Source organism: Grampus griseus (assembly GCF_964374135.1).
Source record: "Grampus griseus genome assembly, chromosome: 12".
In the NCBI taxonomy this organism is placed as follows: Eukaryota; Metazoa; Chordata; class Mammalia; order Artiodactyla; family Delphinidae; genus Grampus; species Grampus griseus.
This window is the reverse complement of record NC_139006.1, coordinates 71,450,587-71,465,668: the sequence shown is the minus strand read 5'-3', so window position 1 is coordinate 71,465,668 and position 15,082 is coordinate 71,450,587. Positions and strand designations below refer to the sequence as shown.

General features: G+C 34.4%; 1 protein-coding gene across 3 annotated transcripts in view; it reads right to left on the bottom strand.

Annotated features, from left to right (window-relative positions):
* The window catches only part of WDR7 (WD repeat domain 7), a 376,910-nt gene that overhangs the window by 249,267 nt on the left and 112,561 nt on the right, over positions 1-15,082 (bottom strand). For 2 of the 3 annotated variants that reach the window (XM_082667902.1, XM_082667903.1), the window contains exons 15-17: positions 13,058-13,827; positions 11,654-11,742; positions 143-241 (exon numbers count right to left, since the gene is read on the bottom strand). In XM_082667902.1, coding sequence (XP_082524028.1) covers positions 143-241; positions 11,654-11,742; positions 13,058-13,827 — 958 coding nt within the window. The remainder of the gene's footprint in view (positions 1-142; positions 242-11,653; positions 11,743-13,057; positions 13,828-15,082) is intronic. The other variant, XM_082667904.1, reaches the window with a different exon arrangement.

Below are 15,082 nucleotides of genomic sequence, written 5' to 3'. Positions count from 1 at the left end.
ATTAGCAAATCAAGTTATAAAATGGAAACTTTAGGATCTCACACATAACAAAGCAGATGAATGTATAAATTAGATAAAAAGAACATATACTAGAATAAAGCACAGATTGAAAGAAAGTTGTTAGAAAGTTGAGAGAGAATACCTTCATTTACTAAGAAACAGGTATGTAAAGCAGGAGTAGAAGCAGGGTCAGAGCCAGAGTGATCAGCATCAGACCGAGCAGAAACGACAGGTGCAGCAACTTGCAGCAGAAAATAGAAGAAATAAAAGGGGAGAGAATTGAGATACAGCGGTTTCTGAAAAAAAGCTCAGTGTTAGTGAATACTAAAGAACAAGGTTGGCAAAATATAGTAAATGTAGAACTGAAAAATGATGCTTTAATCAGAGAGGTATGATCATTAAGGATTATGGCAGTAAAATGATATATTTTATTGAATAGCAATCACAGTGTAGTTCAAACCAAAATCTATTTATAGTTGAATGATGTGTCATCTAATATAAAAAGAAGTTCTAAAATAACTAAGGCTACAATGAAAAAAATGACAATAAACATATTAAGAATTCACAAAAATGTAATTCAATGTTTAAAATGTATCACATGATGAAAAGTTTATTTTGGTCTTCGGATTGTCATTTTTTTCTAATAATTTATTTCCTAACATTATGCCTAAATTATTTTGTAATCTCTCCAACCAATATTCACTGAGATCATTTCAACTTATTACTCATTTTATAAAAACTCAATTTAAATTATACCAACTTGTAAAATACAACTTTTAAAATATAACAATTTAAAGTTAAATTAAATATACTTAACTCTTGTTAGAAGACTCCTAACATAGCTCCATTCTTCAGTTTAAAAAATATTTTTATGATACAAATGCTTTATATTCTAAAATAATTACTGTGAATGCTATAATCCTCATAGAATAGGTGGAACAACACCCACCCTCCCCCCAAAAAGTTATGTTACCAGGAAAATGTTCAGCTTAAATTATCACATGAAAAGGCAAAAGGACCGTATGGTGCACACATTCTACAACTGAAGGTCAACGTTAAGATTTAGAGGTCACCATTTGACACTTCCTTCCTATGGAGAAATTACCATATGTCATGCACAAGCATCTTCAAATTAATCCCTCTCCTTTCTTCTGTCATTGAACAGCAATAGGTTTGGGCTCCTGAACAGATTAAGCATTGTCTGCTGAATGATATGTTTGCTTTTCATGCAGTGAAGTTCTTTTGTAACTACAGGACAGTTGCATGAAAACAACTTTTCATAATTTCCTCACGAATGCATCATAATGTCAATCAGACACGTGTGAGGTAAACCGGAGAACTAAAAGAAGTATATGAGCAGTAATAAAAAACAGAAAATCCAACTCCATAAACCCTAAGAAGCACCTCTTGCACACATGAAAATTTTATCTGGGAAATTATCATTCTTTTTATTATAACAGACCTGTTTTTTGTTCCTTATGAAGTTACAAGTACTTTATAATGTTATACTTATGATAGGATTAGAATTACTCTCAATTGTATATTTCATAAGATCTAAGAATTCCATTGTAATCTTGCAAAGAAATCCGCAATATTTCTACATATTCCATTGAATAATTTCTCATTTTTAAATCATTTTTAAATACAAATTCAGTAATTATGGCCTATAAAATATTCAATTCCCCATGCAAAAAGTTGGTAAGCCTTTGGTGGCAAGGAGTAAATTTACAGGTTTTAGCTTTCATGCCACCAAAATTGTTGAGCAAGTTCCTCTGGTGGTTTCCAACAGTTGGGGTTTTCTATAATTTCACTTTAAATAAAGGAGAAATTATTATTCCTGAAAAGTCTGGGTTAACTTCGTCTGACTTTATCATTAATTCTGAAAGGACACTAGAATGGTAAGGTGAAAAAATTCAATATAAACAAACCAAAGTTTAGGAATGAGTGATCATTTCCCTAGCTAGGTCAAATAAGGAGTGGGATTAAACTATAATGTTTTCCCTAAATCACAAGGCGAAAGGACACTAGAAATGCTACTGGCAAAACTGCTAGAATATGTCTTAATAGAATAATGTTCAATGTATATAGCTTTATTTGTAATGAGAGAAATAAACAGATGCTCTGAGTATTATATTTCTGGAGTCCTGTTTAAATGGTATTGCAATGTAGAAAAAGCCTTTTACACTTTCCTTTAATAAATTCTGTGGGCACTTAAAATAAAAAAAAATACTGTAATAGAAATCAAGGAATCAGATTTACTATGCTTTAAAAATCTCTGCATCATCATCAAGAAATACTTTATTCAGACTACCTCATAACTGAAACTGCAGAATCTAGAACTGTTTTCATAATTCATTGAGAATACTGAAATTAAACTCTACTACGGCTTTAAAAACTGTCCACGTATAGAAAAGTCAGCAATAGAAATTAGAAGAAAAAAGTACACTACCATAATAAAAAGCTCAAGATTTAATGACACAAAATAAATCTGAATAATTTATGTATGGCACTGAACATCGAAGATTTATACCATAAAACATAAGCAAGCATTTAATTTCTTGAAATAGAAAAGTTGCCATGTCAACTTTTTGCTCCTCTTACCAATGTGCTCCTCTTATTAAGGATCAGTAAAACACAAGGGAAAATAGTCTCAGCACAGCTTCAAAATGGTGACAGAACTGACACAAGTTCTCTTATTTTACCTGAGAAAGTTCTTTAGGTAATGTTGCAGCTAAGAGCCTCTTCACAACGGCTTACTCTCACATGAAAAGACAGATGAAGATAAACATGTGTGACAACATATATGTGCACACATATGCTCTGGTTTCCCTTTAAATGGCATATATAGAAGTACTCAAAATGACAATAGCCATGGTTTCTGTCTTTGAACAGGTCTACCTCAGTCTTCCTTTGAAATCTAAATCTAAGCTCCGTTTTTGCCAATCGCCATTGTGATATGAAAAATCTATATAGGGAAGAAAGCAAACATACTTTTGGTAGCAAGTGCTCCCTACATATTGGTCTAAACCTCATTACCCTCCCAGCAGATATACACAAATAGCCCTCTCAATACACTTTTCAGAAGAAAAAAAAAGATAGCCTAGAAGGTACAGAAAACCAAATGCAATGCTGAAAAAGGAAGTTTTTTCAAAGCTAAACACTAAAAAGATAAATAAAATTATTTTACAATGAATCACTTTATCTGAAGTGTTATATGAGAATCATGAAGCTTTGAGAGGGAGAGGATAGAGGAGGAGAAAACATGAAAAAATCAGAAATGAGGAAACACAGTCAATCACCATGTACTTAATACAAAGGCCTTCCACACTGGGTATGCCATCTAATACAGAGATCTCAGAGCAACATCTGCCTTTCTGTAAACTTCTTTTATGTCTACACTTTTATCTTAGGTAGACAGGCATTCTCATCATCTTTTAAATCAACATGAAGCATTAGGATAAATCATTAACCAAACATCATAAGGAAAAAAGGATACCCTTAAAACATGGTAAGAGAAGAGCACGAATAGCTAAGGGCACTAAGGGAACACAAAGCTCCAGGAAGGAGAAAGGAGGAGGAGCTACCGTAAATCAGAATGAGTAAACAGCCCAGGATGGTACTCTGACAAACAGACAGATATGCATCAAGGCAAAATACGAAAGTGTTGATAATGTTTAAAAAATACAGTAACACTACTTGCCTCTAGATCACCACTGGATTACATTAGAATTGGAGTAAGTTCAGAGGGAGTGATAGTTTTATGTTGGCCTATAACTTCAATCAAAGAGTCAAAACAAAGAAAAACCAAAAGAAACGCAACCTTTTGTAAAAGGTCTCCATTAACATGCAAAATAAATAAATGAGCAAGATAAAAAACATGTGGAGAGAGTTCAGTATAGTGAAAGATAAAATTATAATATAAAGACTAACTTGAATTAGACGTATGAAGGCTATCAAAATTTTCTTTCATTTGATTAATGTAATCAGTGCCTACTCCATGCCAGGTACTAAGCTAAGCATATAAAAACATAAAGATTAGACCAAGATGCTGCTCTCAAAGTACTCAGAGTCTGGTAGGAAAAGCAAATAAGCAGCCAGCTAAAATCATAAACTGCACTCCTCTGATCTCCTCCACTAGATATAAGCTCCCTGAAGGCAGGGATCTCTTGTCAGCCCTTACAGCCTCAGCTCCTAGTTATTGACATATTGACTCTAGAAGCATAAAGAGTAGGTATCTATAGATTCATTCAATCAACAAATATTTACTGAGCTCCTTCTATGTACCAGCCACTGTTCCAAGCACTTGTGACAGATCAGTGAACAAAAAAGAAAAAACAGCCTTGCCCTCTGAGCTTCCAAAGCAGACCAAAGTTAGAGCTTCTGCAATTAAATTATAGCTATAGCAATTTTTTTTAAAGGGCACATAAGTTCAAACACAAAATTTTAAGGGATTCGCAGCCCTCTTCGTTAGCCTGACATGGGTACTCCTAGTTTTTTGCTATAGATCCTGGAAAAGGATGGTGAGTAACTATTGGTTATAATTTAGGAACAACTACCTCTTACTTCTAAGTTTAGACAACCTAAATTGGATCCACTTCTTAAAAATAAAATTGCAAATAATGTAACATAACTTTAAGTTGCCTAGACTTACCTCCACACCTACCCCTGAGTAAAGATGTAACCATTAACATAAAGATATGGTCACAGTCAAGATAAGCACAAGAGGCACAGACCAAAGACTTTCGCTGTGAAATTACTGAATTGATAAAGAGAAGTACAATATGTCAGAATATAGAAAAGCCTAAAGCCATGGGCAGACTCAGGGATGTATGACCATGAACAAAAATTTACTTGGTTGACATCTCTGATCCCTTCCTCAAGTGAGATATTTTATAAACTGCAAAATCAAGTATCTAATAAATCAATACTGTCTCTATCAAAAAGTACGACTGTCAGTAAATGTTAATTATTGTAAAACACTGAATTAACAAGCCAACTGCTAGACAAAATAAACTTCTTGTGAAGAAATTATTTGCCCATGAAATACCCTGATATTGTTTATGAGAAATTATGTTAGCAAAACTATTTATATCGTTTTTATTCTCAGACCCAAATGCCTGTAAAAGGTCCAATTCCCAGCTAAAGTCTTTATTCCATATAGATTATTTTGGAGCTGAACAAGTATTAACCAACATAAAGTGACAGTTTATCGAAAAGAAGCATATTCATGTTTGCAATCCAACTTGAAAATAGATTGTGAGTCAATGTGGGCTACAGTGGGAGTCAGGAAAAGAAAACATAAGGAAAGATGAAAATGTTTAAAAGAAAACCAGTGTAAAAGAAGTCAGAGTAGATAGATGAGACTAAATAATACCCTGCTGAAGAGCAGTCAAGGAATCAAAGCCCTTTATCTGTACAGCACCACCTCCTACCCTACATTGGTTATGTTCGTGTGTTATCTTCTAGATAGACATAAACTATTCAAGACAGTATACACTAGACTAATCCCTCTGTACCCCAAATAGAGTTGTTTGGAGGAAAAACAAAAGTGCTTAACAAATATATGTTAAAGAAATATTACATTTCAATATTCAAATAGAAAATGAGTTTTATAATGCCATCCTAAAGCATTTTACTATGTAATTCTCAGTACAGATTGCTAACCTTCATTTACTTTATATAGACAAGCGTCTGTGCTGTTCTAAATGGAAATTCCTAAATCTATCACCTTAAGTAAATGCTTTAGAAAAAGACAATTTTTAGTTCCTTCTTCGCTGCTCTCAAGACTCAAGGCTTTTCCGAGAGGAGCAACATTAAAGCACTCCAACTTTAAAATCCTCAGATCTGGCCAAGGGGGCAAATTCAATATCATCATGGTGGTGAAATATATAATGCATCGTTGATCAATAAGAAATAACAATTCTAAAGGTTTATGCACCCAATAAAGAGAGCTTCAAAATATATTAAGCAAAAATTGATAGAAATGCAGGGAGGGATAAACATATCCACAACTGCTGCAGAATTCAATACCCTTATCTAAACGATAGAACCAAGTGGGCAGAAAAATCAGCTAATATATGCTAAACTTGAATACTCTTAAGCAACGTGACCTGATATTTATAAAACACTCCACCCAACAAGAGCAGAATACAAAGTCATCTGAAGTGCACACAGTATACTGACCAAGAAAGACCATATTTAGGGCCATAAAACAAGTCTCAATATTCAAAGAATCCAAACCACACAAAGTATATTATCTGACCACAAATTAGAAATCAATAGCAGACAGATCCTTGGAAAGTTCCCAAATGTTTGCAAATTTAACTCAATAATAAATTACCCAGGGATAAAAGAAAAAGTCGAAAGAAAAAGGAAAAGGAAAACATATCGAAATATGTGGGATGCTACTAAAGCTGTACTTAGGGTAAATTTGTAGTGCTGACTGCCTATATTAGGAAAGAAGAAAAGTTTTATATCCATGACCTCAGGTTCTACTCTAAAAAAATAAAAATAAAAAATACAAGCAGGGCTTCCCTGGTGGCGCAGTGGTTGAGAGTCCGCCTGCCGATGCAGGGGACATGGGTTCGTGCCCCGGTCCGTGAAGATCCCACATGCCGCAGAGCGGCTGGGCCCGTGAGCCATGGCCGCTGAGCCTGCGCATCCAGAGCCTGTGCTCCACAATGGGAGAGGCCACGACAGTGAGAGGCCCGCGTACCACAAAAAAAAAAAAAAATACAAGCAAATTTAAAGCAAAAGAAGTGAAATAATAACAAGCAAAGCAGAAATAAATGAAATAGAAAACAGAATAACAACATTAAAAACTGATGAAACCCAAAGCTGGTTAAGAACTACAAAACTGCTAAGTTACTAGCTAGACTGATCAGGAAAAAAGAGAAAAAACATAAGTTATGAATAATAGAAATGAGATAGGGGATGTCATTTCAAATCCTACAGATATGATATTGAAAGGAAAATAAGAGAATATTAAACAACTTTTTGCCAATAAATTTGACACAAATTACCAAAGTTCACCCAAGATGAATTTAAAAAAAAAAAAAACACCTAAATAGCTCTGTATCTATTAAAGCATTTAAATTTGTAGTTAAAAAAATCTTCCCATAAAGAAAACCCTATGCCCACATATTTTCACTGGTGAAACAGATCAAACAAGTAAAAAATAGTATCAATTCTACGCATGCCCTTCCAGAAAACAAGAAAAGGGATAACATCCTAAGTCATTCTGTGAGACCAACATTATCCTGTTACCAAAACTGAACAAACACATTATTGAAATGAAAAACTCTAGACCTAAATCCCTCATGATCATACACATAAAAACTCTTAACAAAATTTTAACAAATTATATCCAATAATCTATAAAAAGGATAATTCATCATGACCAAGTGTGATCTATCCCAGGATTGCAAGGTTTCTTAAAATTCAGAAGTCAATGTTCTTGGACTTACTGAGAAAATAAAGGAGAAAATTCATTTGATAATTTCAATGGATGCAGAAAAATCATCTGACAAAATCTAACATCCGTTCATAATTTTAAAATCTCAGCAAACTAGGAATAGGAGGGAACTTCCTCAACATCCAGCTCATCTAAGAAAAACTTATAGCTAACATCATACTTAATAGTAAAAGACTGAATGCTTTATCCCTAAGATTGGGAATGAGGCAAGGATGTCTGCTCTAACTTCAATTCAACATCAGTAAGTAACCATCAATCGTAAAAAGTTTTTAAAAATTAATAATAACTGGACTTCCCTGGTGGCGCAGTGGCAGGCGACATGAGTTTGAACCCTGGTCCGGGAAGATCCCACATGCCACAGAGCAACTAAGCCCGTGTGCCACAACTACTGAGTCTGTGTTCTAGAGCCCGTGAGCCACAACTACTTAAGCCCGTGTGCCTAGAGCCCGTGCTCTGCAACAAGAGAAGCCACCACAATGAGAAGCCCGCGCACCGCAATGAAGAGTAGCCCCCGCTCGCCATAACTAGAGAAAGCCCACACACAGCAACAAAGACCCAATGCAGTCAGAAATAAATAAAATAAATAAACTTATTTAAAAAATTAATAATAACAGCATATTGAATCCCAAGGAAGTGGGAGAAGAGCGGAATTTAGTGAAACAGGAAAAAATATGCATTCGAAAGGATAAACAAAGGCACTACGGATTAAAAAGATTGATAAAGCCCCAGTAAGACTGATCAAGAAAAAAGAAAGCTACAAATGATTAATATCAGGAATAAAAATGGAGACATCACCACAGATACTACAGAAATTAAAAAGATAAGATGTTATCTTTTCAAATGCAAACGCATTTGAAAATTTAGAACTAGAAAAATCCCTAAATATGTACTACTTAATGAAACTGACACAAAAAGAAACAGAAAATTTGAAGTTCTATAACAATGAGAGAAACTGAACCCAGAATTTTACAACTCCCCACAAAGAAAACTCTAGGTCTAACCCCAGCAAATTCCACTGCACATTTATGAAATAATTAATGCCAATCTCACACAAATTCTACCTAAAAATGGAAAAGGAAGATTCCCCAATCCATTTGCCGAAACTTGAATAAAGTAAAACCTTACATAAATATTAGAAGAAAACGTTTTCCTAAATAAAAAATATTAAGTTAAATGCAACAATGTATAAGATAATAATACATCACAAGATTGGTTTTATTCTGAAATGCAAAATTGGGTTGTAAATTCATCACATTAATAGAGTAAAAAAAAATTATATAGTCACCTCAATAGATACAGAAAAAGCATGATAAAATCCAACATACACTGATGATAAACACTTAGCAAAGGAACAGAAGAGTTAATTTCTTAAATTATCTGTAAAAGCATATAGGAATTATCACAATTATGAAATCTTAAAAGTTCTCCCTTTGATACTGGAAATAAAAAAGTTGTTCCATATGATTGTCCATATGATCAAAAGAATCTACAGAAAAGTATTACCTTTAATAGGTGAATTTAGCAAGATTCTTTGATATAAGGTCAATATACAAAAGTCAACTGCATTTCTATATCAGGGGCACAGAAAATGAAGAAATTTAATATCAATTAGATATTAAATAGAGTATTTTAAAAATCTAATATCTAGGAATAAATCTAACAAAAGAAATATAAGACCTCTATATAGAAAACTATACAGAGTTATGATAGCTAAATAAGACCTAAATAAATGTAGAGATATATCAAGTTGATGGATTAAATGAGTGAACCCCATTAAGAAAATAATTCTCCCCCAAATGATCTACAAATTCAATAAAATCGAAGTTAAAATCACAATAGGCCTTTGTGATAATAATAAAACAGTTCTAAAATTTATACTGAAATTCAGAAGGACAAGAATAGTCAAGACATTCTTTAAGAAGAATGGGTGGGAAGACTTGATCTATTAAATATCAAGTCTTATTACAGAGCTACAGTAATTAAGGCACAATGATACACAAACAAATCAAAGTGCTCAAACAGCTCAGAAATAGACTACCATATATAAGGACATTATATTTATGACAAAAATGGCACTGCAAAGCAGTGGGGAAAGAATCCTCTCTTTAATAAATCATGCTGTACCAATTTGGTATATGGAAGTAAAATCAAAACAGGACCCCTGCTTCACATAATACACAAAATTAAGGTCTAGGGAGACTATAAACCTAAATGAGAAAGGTAAAATAAGAAAGCTTCCAAAAGAAAATAAAGAAGAATATCCTCATATCAGAGTAGAAATATCAGGGTAATTTCTTAAATAGGACACAAAAATATTAATCAGGAATGAAAATACTGATATGTCAGATATACTAGCCATACCAAAATGGCTAAAGTGAAAAACATGGAAAATATTAAGTGTTGGCTAGGATATCTTACCAGCTATATATGAGAGGTCTCACTGATCCATATCCCAGCTAACACAACAATTTCCATCTTTTTCCCCTTAGCCAGTATGATGGATGTATATGTCTCTCACTTAGGAAAACATGTTAACATTATCCACAATTAAAGCTGAAGATAAATATATGCAGAAATTCCACTTTTGGTTACATACACAACAGAAACGCTTCTAATATACACTAAGATTCAAATACAAGAATGTTCATAGCAGAATTATTTATGAAAATGAAACACTGGAAGTAATCCAAGTGTCTATTGACCAAGAAATGGATGAAAAAATTGTGGTCTATTCATTCATCAGAATAGTATACGGCAATAAAATGAACAATGAAAATGAACAAACTATAGTCACGTGCAACAACACTAATAAATCTCACAAAAGTAGCCAAACACAAAAGAATGCATGCTCCATGACTAACTGAACGCATATAAAATTCAAAACACAGGCAAAACTAAATCATAGTGTTTAGGGATTTAAACTTAGGTGGTACAACCATAAAGGAAAGCAAGGAAATGATTTCCTAAAAGTCAAGATAGTAGTTACCTTTGGAAGAGGAAGGTATACTGATTGGGAGGGAACATGTAGGAGGCTTCAGGAGTACTGGCAATGTTCTATTTCTTGTCCAGGGATATCGTTACATGGGTGTTCAGCTTGTAAAAATCACTGAGCTGCATATTTGTTTTGTGCACTTTTCTGTGTGTATTTCACACATACACAAGTATAAAGTTATCTAATTAAAACTTTTATATATATTCATATAGACTATTATAAAATGAGTATAAAGGCTTGATGAGAAGACAGGGGAATAAGAGAGGTGACCACATGGGGCTGGAAATGAAGGATAGGAGTGGCATAGAGAGTGGGATAACTTATCTTCCATAATGAGAAGCTACGACACAGTACCTAAAACTAAAAACCAAGTATACCATTTAACGATATTAAAGTTAGGACAAACAATCAGCTAAGAGAGCAGAGGACTTGTTCTAGGAAAGAGGAAAACTGTAGGCATGAAGTTGGAGGCCTATTGTTCACCAAACAAATTTTGTGGAACCGTTCACTGACTCTTTAACACCTTAAACAAATTTTTTGAAAAAAGAACATCCTACAATGTCACCATTTACAAGCACAACCTTCAACTTAGCCTAAAGGAAAGCTCTCTAAGCAGAAGTGACTCCCCCCTGAACTCTCTTGTCAAGTCCTAAAATGAGTGTAAAAGAAAATAAAGGAAGAAAAACTCAATCTTTCTTCTATCCCCTAACAAAACAAAAGCTATGAACAAAAAGTTAAAGTATATAATGACTAAATAAAAAGAAACTATTTCCACTGCGGATTACAATGCATGAACTACTGGCAAACGACACAAGAATAGCTATAGTATGGAAGTATGAATTTAAACATTTCTAAATGTAGTTTAAAAAATAGACATAACTTATAGACTCAAGATACACACATTAAGGCACTAGTGTTGTCAAGTTAAGGTGCCCCTAATGCATAAAAATTAGGCCAAAGACAGTACAATAAAATTACGTGAAATACGCTCATTTATCAATTTCTAAATAAATCTGATTTATTTTTAACTAACATCTTAATTATCCATATTTACATCTGGAATATAACAACTTTTCTCTATTTAACAACCTGAGACAAACAAAATGTTATGATTATACATTAGCTATGCCTCCTCAGTTTCTAGAGCTGAAATGTCATGTCAATTACTTAATAAGATTTAATTTTACCTTGTTTAATCTGTCCTTGCACAATATTACTGGAAGTTGGAGGAGAACCCCTTGCCTTAGAAAGGTCTGGGGTGCCTGGTCTAGGTGGCCTTTAAAAAGAAGAAGAAAATACACGTATATACACACATTCATAGTTTCATAATTCCAGAGCCATTTAAAATATTAAGCTTTCTAGTTCCAAATGAATTGCAAAAGAAACACATAACAGAACATTTTCAATTTGCTGTTCCAAAAAGATAGGGGTTTTTTGTTTTGTACCTATTAACATTTTCCGTTTCAGATTTTAATACAGAAAATTAAATGATTAACAAATAGCAAGTAAAAATTTTACATCTACAGTTTATGCTTTAAACTAGTTTAAGAAATATTTACGAACACTTTAATCTACTACCACTGACAGATAAATATCATAATTAACCCTTCATTCTTCAGTATTAGCATGCTGATATTTCAGCCCACCCCACATCATTGGTCCAAATGAACTTATGGAACAATATACTGAGTTTCAAAAAATTCAGCCCTACAATCTGAAAAAGGTAATAAGGCATTAAGAAATCTTCCACTCCACAGGCAGACTGTCCCCTTTTGAATTCCGGCCCTACCATTTTACTACTTGTGTGACCCTGGGCAAGTTACTTCACCTCTCTGTGTCTCAGCTCTATCATCTGTAGCAAAAGGATAATAAAAGTACCTACCTTATAGGGGTAAGGGCATTAAGGAGGTAACATCTGTAACGTGCTTACAACAGAGCCAGACACTAGGTAAGTGCTACTTTAGTACGTTAGATTTTAAAAAATCCTAAATGTGGTCGGCTCTCAATAAAGTATAATAAAACCAGAGTTTAGAAAGTTGTCTTCATGACTTCTGGAAAATGAGAAATAGCAACTCAGGTTAACTATGTAGAAATATTACAAGAATACTCTCCTGCACTTTAAAAAGTTGTTTCCTCTTTTCCCAGAGAAATTCTGACTATACTTCTCACAAAATGCTGAAGCCAGGCGCTGAACACTTACCATTCATCACCGTGGGTCACACATTTTAACCAAATATACAATTTGAATTAAATGTTAGTGCAAACTGTAAATAGATACAATCTAAGATTATATTTACTGAAGAGCTAGTCTATGATTTGTTAAAGCTAAACTCTGACCTACTCCCTCATTCTAAGTTTTTTTTAAATAGCTACTAAATATGTCTGAGTATAGATAAAACTGTACAATTTGATAATATTTTGTCATGCATGTTGTATTTAAAATTTAAAGGGAAAACACTGAGATGACACAAAAATGCCAAGGTGTGTAGAGCGCCCCACCCCCCAAAAAAAGGTAGTAAGAAGTGACAAAAATAAAACAGGTTTCTTTTTTTTTGAAACATAAGAATAAAATCAAACTATCATGGTCACACCTGGTAGGGCCCTTCTTCATATGATCACCAATAAAAGTTGCATTGGTCATACTCATTAAGGTATTTGCCAAAGATATGATAGACAGGAGATGCTGTGTGGTGACGGCCCGGGACACTCCGTAAGTTCCCTTTCCTACTCCCTCCGTCGCCAGCAGCTTTCTTCCTACTTCTGCTTTCCCATGTGATAGTTTACAAGCAGCCTGATTATAACCAGGAAGCATCAGTGACATATGACCCCCTCTCGATAAGAGGCCGAACGATACTGTGCAGTGGGGTTTCAGCATTCCAAGGCGATCAAGACAGACTTCATCCAGAACATCATTCAAACCCCAGGCATGAAGGCAGGACATGAACAATTTTGCTGTGTCCATAGTCAGATTATATTCTAACAGGGTCAGCGGCTTAGATTTGCTGGCCCGATATTCGGGATCACCTTCTTCCCGCCTCTGTCTCATTATCTCCTCATCCTCCTCTTCATCATCAAGGAGATGTTCCTTTATGTTCTCTTTGATAGTTTCTTTCACTTGTTGGAAGAGAACTGCTGCTCGTTTTCCAGTTAGAAAAGAGCCCCCTTTGTCTGAACCGCCAGATGCTTTTTGCAGATTCTCTGGGGAAATAAGCGCAGTATTCGGCCTAGAGGCTTCTTCAGTCAGGAGCTGAATAATCAACGCTTCCACATCAAAGAAAAGCACATGTATGTCCGGGTCTGTTAGGTTTGTCTTTATTGCTTGAACCATCAGGGAGTTATGAGAATATTTAGGTAAATTTCCCTGCAACAAATATTTTTAAAAGATGGCTATAATTCAAAGTATTTAATTTCATGCATTCATTAATGAACAATAAATAATCAAAGGGATTTAAATGCTTATTAAGCTGCCTTTTTAGGTATCTATATCATTAAAAGTGACACACTAACTCTGCCAATCAGCAGCATATAAAAGATATGAACTTAAACAATTAGAAGAACTTTACGCTGAAACAATTATAAGACTGTCAATTAATCTTCTAAAAAAAAGAAAATGAAAGTTAATTATTGAAGCAGGGAGTCTTTTTACTCATAGAACAGATTAAAAATTGTTTCAATAACTTATATGCAAATTCTATCTCTGGGAATGTAATACTACTTGTTCCACCTGAAAGAATAATGCATTCATCACAGCTACTCATCCTTTTAAGTTGCTGCACCATCAAATTCCTCCTTTTTTACTTTACCTTCAATCTCTCCCTCTCCATAAATTCTTTTCCCTCAATAGAGAACATGTTCAAGTCTACTTAGAGTCTTTAAAAGTGTTATCCTTTGACCATGTTCCTTCTTCTATTTCTTTCCCAGTCTACTGCCCCTTTTAGCCACATTTAAGGAAAGTAGTAGACTAATCCAGTGGAAACTTTTCAGTCCCTCTCCTCGTTAATCTCTTTGCAGTATCTCTGACCATATCCATAATCTCTGACATTGTTGATTTTGCTAAGAGAGACAGAAAGAGAGAGAAAGTATAAAAAGAGCTTCCCAGAGAACACCTTCTTAATGAGCCTTCTAGTTCTGACCACCCTTCTCAGTCAGCTGCCCTGAAAACTCATTCTTTCTCCCATATTAGAACTATCACCTATATGCAGGTGGCTCCCTAATCTCCATCACCAGCCAGACCAGCTCCTGAAAGAGTTTCAATCCTACAATTCCCACTGCTTGTATCTGGATGTCCCATAGAACCTTGTACTTAATCTGTCCTAATCTCCACCCTCCCACTAAACCTGCTGCATCTCCCAAATCATTGGTTGAGAATCATTCTTCTAATCTATCCCCACCATCACCATCACTATGTTCAGACCCTTATCTCCTCTCCTCTAAACAGACGTCACTGCCCCTAGTCTCTCCTTACTCCCATCCAGCCTTCACAGGCCACAAGACTGCTTTCTGAAGAACAAATCTAATTATGTCGCTCTTCTGCCAAACACTGCCATTATCATGGGTTATTAAGAGAAATGGAAAATACAAAATTAAAACTAAATCAAAGTATAGGTGACTAGATC